At 43.7% G+C, this 7791-nt stretch overlaps 1 protein-coding gene across 1 annotated transcript; it reads left to right on the top strand.

Moving 5' to 3' along the window:
• Positions 1–1413: 1413 nt before the first annotated feature.
• LOC117886159 (cystatin-A-like) lies at positions 1414–7587 on the top strand (the record flags this gene model as incomplete). Its single annotated transcript, XM_034787811.1, is given in 2 exon segments — positions 1414–1515; positions 7343–7587. Coding segments are annotated over 2 exon segments (237 nt in total), but the record flags the coding sequence as incomplete, so codon positions are not given.
• Positions 7588–7791: the final 204 nt, after the last annotated feature.

The following is a 7791-nucleotide window of genomic DNA, read 5'->3' as shown; positions in this document are numbered from 1 at the left end:
CTGGGCTGTACCAGCCCTGCCTTTGCCCTGCAGATTGAACATAGGTGCACCCCAGCCTCGGAGTCCCTTTGAAGTGTCCCTCTGTGGTATCCAGCCCTTGATCCCTGGACACCACAGAAATCCCAGTTCCTCCATTCCCAAAGGAACAGTGGACCCCAGGTTTACCAGATCACTGTTCCGGTAGCACACCCAACACTTCAGTTCACTTAAAGGAAAACAAAAGAAAATGTATTTAAGAAAGAACAGATTAAGTGGAAACAAGTGTGAGTGATGGAAACAAATGGTTCCATATTAACCGCAAACTAGGGCCTACACTTAAGTTAACTTTCCTATGTAATAGTGTAGATTCTTAGCCCACATTTCAGTCTTTTGCTGCATTTGCTAGCCCCATGGAGCCAGGACCCAATCTTTCATGCAGCACCCCTGCTCATCAAGGTGCCTCCTTAGTCAATGTATACAGAGCGTCTTTCTCCACCCTGTGATATACCAAATCAGTCTTTTGTCTTTATTCACCAAACAGGGCGATCCACTCAATGTCCTATCATTCCCTTTCACATTCAAGTGGTTGCGATGCTTAGTTTGTCTTCAATGGTTTTTCCATTTATTTTTCTGGGTTGGTTCCAAGGCAGACAATGAGTAATGGAATACATAATCGGCTAGCACAGAATGGGCAGCAACTCCTTCCTGCTTGAATTGTCCGTCTCTGAGACATATTATTCCCTAGTCACTCACTTTCCCTCCAAGACCATAAAGGCAAAATTTTCAATACAGTTACATTATTCCTTAAATATCACCCGTACACACATCTCACAATGATTATGGGTATTGAGAAGTTACAAGTTTTCAACAGAGACCTCACATGCTGCCCGTTATAGGTGCATACCATGAAAGCAGTGTGTTAGGTGTAGTGAGTTTGTCAGGTCTAGATAGGAGTTGCTTGAAGAGAACAGCGAACCCTTTACCAGTTGGCAGCAATGGGCATCTGTATCATAGTGACCAAGTGTCATGTGATGGCAAACTGGAGGTGGTGCCTCCTTTAAGAGGGAGCTAGGCCAGACAGACTCTGAGGTCAGTGGATGGACAGGGGTTTTGGGGGAGATGTTTGCAGAAAGCAGGAGCTTCAGGCGAGAGGTATTTCAGGAAAGGCCAGGCAGCAATCCTAGTTTTCACAGGGCTGTGAAGCCTGGCTGCAAGGAACTGTGGAGCCTAGGGAATAAGGCTGGAAGATCTGAGTTGAGTTGAATTGTTTGTTAATAAGCAAGGCCCAAAGAAGGGAAATGTTATGTGCTGCATGTCAGCCTATGTGCATTCTTTGAGAAGCTGAGAAGAAGAAACCGAGGCAGTAGACAAATGATGAGAAGGGGGTGTACTGACCCCATTACACCACCTAACCCTCTTTCTTTTCTTCTACAGGTGAAGCCACAGCTGGAAGAGAAAGACAAGAAGCCGTATCCAGTCTTTGTAGCCATACAATATAGAACTCAGTTGGTTGCTGGAACAAACTACTTAATTAAGGTCAGTACTCAACAAAATCCCGCACTTCTTCCATCATTCCTTAAGTATTCTAATTGAAGAAGAACGTAAGTATCATTTTGAGTTCCTTTAAGCAAGATGCTCAAATAGTGAGCAAACATTGCAGGAAAAGTTCCCAATATGACTTTTAATCAAGGTAGGGACTATCTCTCGTCTGCTTGTGCAGTGCCCAGCCAGCACCTGTTAGGTGCTATTTTGCTACAAAAATAGAAAAGATAAACAACTTGTTTTATGAATCTCATTTAAATCTTATCTTAGTATGTATAAAGCATGAGTCACACTCTTTCAGCTGTATATTGTAATATTTTGGGATTGCCAAGAGAGCGATCTCCATTCAAGCAGCAAAGAGTCCTGGGGCACCTTATAGACTAACAGACGTATTGGAGCATGAGCTTTCGTGGGTGAATACCAACTTCGTCAGATGCATGTAGTGGAAATCTGCCTCTGGAAATTTCCACTACATGCATCTGACGAAGTGGGTATTCACCCACAAATGCTCATGCTCCAATACGTCTGTTAGTCTATAAGGTGCCACAGGCTTCTCTGCTGCTTTTACAGATCCAGACTACACAGCTACCCCTCTGATACTTGATCTCCATTCAAGACTCTCCAACTGCTTTCTCAACTCTCATCCTCAGAGCTGGCCCTAGCTTTTGTTTGGGCAGGCTGGAAAAACAATGGCTTTTCCTTCCTGCCATCTCTGTGCCCTGAGAAGAAATAGAATCCTCTTCACCATAATCAGCCCAGTACCACAGGGCCGGCCTGGGGATTTTGGGGAGTGTTACTGAGAGGATTCTGTGGGTACACACCTCAAACTCTGAGCAATTTTAAATACAGTATGTGTGTGGGTTTGGGAAGGATAGATCTTTAGATCCCCACAACCTTCTGCTGCAGAAGGACAGTCCAGCCCCGTGTTCCTTTCAGTCCTAGTGATCTGCTTACATTTTCCAAGGCTTTTTCTTAAGGGAAAGGGCTAGAAACTTTTTTTTAATGGTAGCGGAAATTTCCTGCCTTCCCTAATGTTTCCTCAAAACAAGCGGTCCTATGGTCATAGGCTGCCTGGGGCCCAAAAGCCCAGTCTGCTCCTTCTCTCAGAGAAGCATTAGGCAAGGTATTTCTAGTAGGGATAAGGAGGTGCTGGTTCCGTTATACAAGGCACTGGTGAGACCTCATTTGGAGTACTGTGTGCAGTTCTGGTCTCCCATGTTTAAAAAGGATGAAATCAAACTGGAACAGGTACAAAGAAGAGCCACTAGGATGATCCGAAGAATGGAAAATCTGTCATATGAGAGGAGACTCGAGGAGCTCGGTTTGTTTACCTTAACCAAAAGAAGGTTGAGGGGGGATATGATTGCTCTCTTTAAATATATCAGAGGGATAAATACCAGGGAGGGAGAGGAATTATTTCAGCTCAGTACTAATGTGGACACGAGAACAAATGGATATAAACTGGCTGTCGGGAAGTTTAGGCTTGAAATTAGACGAAGGTTTCTAACCATCAGAGGGGTGAAGTTTTGGAACAGCCTTCCGAGGGAAACAGTGGGGCGAAAGACCTCTCTGGCTTTAAGATTAAGCTTGATAAGTTTATGGAGGGGATGGTTTGATAGGATAAAGTGATTTTAGTCAATAGGTCAATAACGTGCCATCACTGGTAATTAGTAACAATGGTCAATGATGGGATATTAAAAGTTACTACAGAGAACTTTTTCCAGAGGGTCTGGCTAGAGAATCTTGCCCGCATGCTCGGGGTTCAGCTGATCGCCATATTTGGGGTCGGGAAGGAATTTTCCTCCAGGGTAGATTGGCAGAGGCCCTGGAGGTTTTTCGCCTTCCTCCGTAGCATGGGACAGGGGTCGCTTGCTGGAGGATTCTCAACGATTTGAAGTCTTTAAATCATGATTTGGGGACTTCAACAGCTGAGTCAAGGGAGACAATTATTCCAGGAGTGGGTGGGTCAGCTTTTGTGACCCGCATCATGCGGGAGGTCAGACTAGATGACCATAATGGTCCCTTCTGACCTTAGAGTCTATGAGTCTAAATGGTGGGTCTTTTTAGCTCTGTTATTGTGAGAAGCCTTGTCGAAGGAGTTGGGTTTTCATTGTGCTCTGCACACTCCCGGCCCAGGTCTCATTCTGATCTCTTGTGGCAATGAGTTCAGTCATTTAGGACCATCTGTTAGGAACATTCTGTCTCCTGCACCTGACATTTTCCCAATGGATTGCCAGTGAGAGTAGCTCTCTGAGGGACATGGATAGAGAGGTTTTCTAAGGTAGGTGGTCATTGCAGCCCCTAACTTCTAGATGCTTAGTCACCCACTGGAATTCACAAACCCTGAATTAGGTGTTCAGGCTCCCTACAGAATGGATGGGGAAAGTTTGGAGCCTAAGAACAGGATCCACAAAAGCGTGCACACTGAATGAAGAGATGCTTAAGCTAGCCAATTGGAGAACGGTGTCTGTCCTGAGTGCTTCCCCTCTAAGGAAATTCGGTATCTAACTCCAGACTAGAGTTAGGCACTGTGATGGGATCCCCCGAGTACAACCTGGAACTGGGGTACCACTGTGTCCTCTTAACTCTCTAGTCTGGGCTGTCTCTCACAATGCTTTGGTACTGACAAGCAGTAAACCCCTCCAGGCACTGTTATCACTCAGCAGAACAGCACATGGAGCCCCACACCCAGCTAAATTGCATGAATGCACTCTGAGCCACTCACGAATCACACAGAGAAAGGCACCAGCAAATCTCCCAAGCCCGCAACCCGGAGCTATACCATTGTTTCCTGGTCAGAAACCTGATCAGTATAAGATTATTATCCAGTCTGCCTCTCCCTCGATGTGGAGAGGACACACACTGGCCTTGTAAACTGAGCTGAGATTTCCCAAGCACTTCAATCAAAACACACTGCTTTAGGTAAAATATAAAACAGATTTATTAACTACAGAAAGATAGATTTTAAGTGATTATAAGTGTTAGGCATAAAAGGTCAGAGATAGTTACCAAAGAAAATAAAAGGTAATCACACAGTCTAAATCTTTTATTAGACTAGGCAGTATTTGGACCAAGCAGTTTTCTCACCAAACTAGATGTTAAGTTCTTAATACACAGGCTTCCCCTTTAAGCCTAGGACCAGTCTCCTCAGTTCAAGGCTTTGTCTTCCCAGTGTTCTTGTTGCTTAGGGGGGGAGGTGGGGGAGGATAAAGGCCAAAGCATGATGCCACTGTCCCCTATTTTATCTCCTCAGTCCACGTGCCTGGAAGACACTAGCCCAGGCATGCCGGTGGGCCTACCTGAGTCACAGGGTTGAGCAAACCCCTGTTGTGGTCTTGTGCAACTGAGTCATAAAGTTGAGCAGTCCCCAATGTGCGGTGCTTGTGCAACTGTCATTGAATTGTAAATCCCTTGTATACTATTCCCCTGCTGGTCAATGGTGGGTGATGATCGTTCTACGCCCGCCCAGATGTTGGTAACCTCCTTTGTTGTGGTCCCTAGAGAACTAGCATTGGGTGACTTCCAAACTCACAACATATTTCATTAACAACCATACAGCAAAATCTTATAACCTCATAAATACTAGTGATATACATATTTTAACAGAACAATGGGTTTCAGTAGACCATGACCTTTCATATGATATCCTACATAGCATGATTTGTATGAAATATATCATAATTCTATGACAGAGGTAAATATGGGTGTTCCAGGGTGCTACTTTGAGGTACAGAGTGACACAGGCACCTGTCTCTGCTTGGGAGTCACAGCCTAGAAAAGGCAGAAGTGTTCAATAAATATTTGTGTTCTGTATTTGGGGGGAAAACAGATATAATCTCTACCTATGGTGATGATAACACTCTTTCTATTCCACTAATATCTCTGGAGGATGATAAACAGAAGCTACTTAAGTTAGACATTTTCAAATTAGCAGTATCAAATAATGTGCATCCAAGAGTTTTAAAAGTGCAGGCTCAGGCGTTCACTGGACTGTTAATGTTGATTTTCAATAAGTCTTAGAGCATTGGGAAAGTTTCAGAAGACTGGAAGAAAGCTTAAGTGCCAATTTTTAAAATGGATACATGGGATGATCTGGGTAATTATAGACCTGTCAGCCTGACGTTGATCCTAGGATGGGGGATTGGTCCTGCTTTCAGCAGGGGGTTGGACTAGATGACCTCCTGCGATCCCTTCCAATCCTGATATTATATGATTCTATGCATAAACAGGCAAATCTCAAGTAGGAGTAGAGAGGCTATTTTGTCTCTATACTTGTCACTGGTGCAACCACTGTTGGAACACTGTGTCAAGTTCTGGTGCCCAGTATTCAAGAAGGATGTTGATAAATTGGAGAGGGTTGAGAGAAGAGTCACGAGAATGATTAAAGGGTTAGAAAACATGCCTCATAGTGAGACTCAGAGCTCAGTCTATTTAGCTTAGCAAAGAGTAAGTTAAGGATCATCTTCATTACTTTCTGTAAGTACCTGCATGGGGAAAAACATTTAATAATGGGCTCTTCAGTCTAGCACAGAAAGGCATAACATGATCCAATGGCTGAGAGTTGAATCTAGACAAATTGAGACTGGAAACAAGGAGTACATTTTTAATGGTGAGAGTAATTAGCCATTGGAACAATTTGCCAAGGGTCATAGTGGATTTCTCCAGAGCTGAACATTTTTAGATCAAGATGGGATGTTTTGCTAAAAGATCTACTCTAGGAATTATTTTGGGGGAGTTCTATGGCCTGTGTTTTATAGGAGGTCAGACCAGATAATCATAATTGTCCCTTTTGGCCTTAGAATCTATTATTCTATGAAAAAGCCTTCTCCTGGCATCAGGTGCCTGACCTATTTCTTGCAAGACACCGGGTGGCACAAGTCTGACTTCCCACAAAACAGCCAAAGGGGAAAGGAGGAGCAGACTGACTTCCTTACAACCTTTACGCCAGTGGTTAGGGTACTTGTTTGGGAGGTAGAAGACTCTAGTTCAATTCCCCTCCTTTGCCTGGTGGGGAGAAGGGATCTATCTCCCCCACCCCCAAATCAATTTGGAAACATTGAAACAGTTTGTCAGCATTTCCAAAAAAAATATTTTTTGATTTGAGAGACAGTAGATTTGAAATTGTATTTTTTGGTGAATAAAATATTTGTCTGAAAAATCTTCACCCAGCCCCTCTGAGGGTGTTGGCTTACTTCACCCCAGCATTCAGCTTTCTTTGCCTCCTGCCCCAGTGTCTTTGCATACAGCTCTGGCCTTCCTAGGGAAAAAAGGGTTAACTCTTTCACTGCCAGTCTAGGCATGAGATCTGAGTGAAGTCAATGAGTCTTTGCCTTAGAAAAACTGATTGAAAACGTTTGGGTTTAACTATCAGATTTTTTTGTAAAGAAAACTCTTATTTACTTCACTCAGATCCCCAAGGGTTTGTGAAAAAGCAGAAGATGAAGGGGTTGAGTGGGACGGATAAATTTGGGGTATGAAGAATATGACCTAAATTCAGCCCAAGTGCAACTCCTTGAGAAACCAGGAAGTGACACGTTCTTATGGCAGGGTTGAATTTGGCCTTGGGAGTGCAGGGATAACATTTCTATTTCTGCTGATCATCAGGAACACCCTAATTTGGGCACAAAAGCCTGTTTCTTCTCACACATGTGATATGAAATGGGACAGTCTCTACAGACCAGGTTTAGGGTATTGAATGGGACCATGTGTGATTTAATTTTTATGTTGTAGCTATTCATAGGATCAGCACTGCATCTCCCCAAAACATCCTTTCCTTAGAATCTGCTTAGTCCATGGCTGTCCCATTCTCCTTGTCTTTCAGGTCTCTGTCAGCAACAGCAACGATGAGTGTGTACACTTGAGGGTGTTCCAAAGCCTTCCTTATAAGAAAGAGGAGCCCAGTCTTACCCGCTACGAGACTGGCAAAACCAGAGATGATCCATTGGAGCCATTTTGAATGAGATGCTTGGGATGGGCTCTTCTGTTGCTCTTTCTACAGACTCCCAACTGATACCGCCTTTGCCAATACATTAATGAAAATAAAATGAATCTGATTTTGAAAACTAAGTTTGTTTTTCCATGTTGCATGTAACAGAAGATCTCTCTTGATTCCAGCAGTAAGTAACTGCTGCTAACTTACGACAGGCCTCCAAGGAAATGTGCTGGATCTACCCAAATTCTAACAGTTCAGCACTGCATCTCCCCAAAACATGTGTCCATTAGAATCTGCTTAGTCCATGAGTTTGACTGTCCCATTTCTCCTGGTTTGCT

The sequence above is a fragment of the Trachemys scripta genome, chromosome 1 (assembly GCF_013100865.1).
Source record: "Trachemys scripta elegans isolate TJP31775 chromosome 1, CAS_Tse_1.0, whole genome shotgun sequence".
Classification (NCBI taxonomy): Eukaryota; Metazoa; Chordata; order Testudines; family Emydidae; genus Trachemys; species Trachemys scripta.
This window is presented reverse-complemented; position numbering and strand designations above follow the sequence as displayed.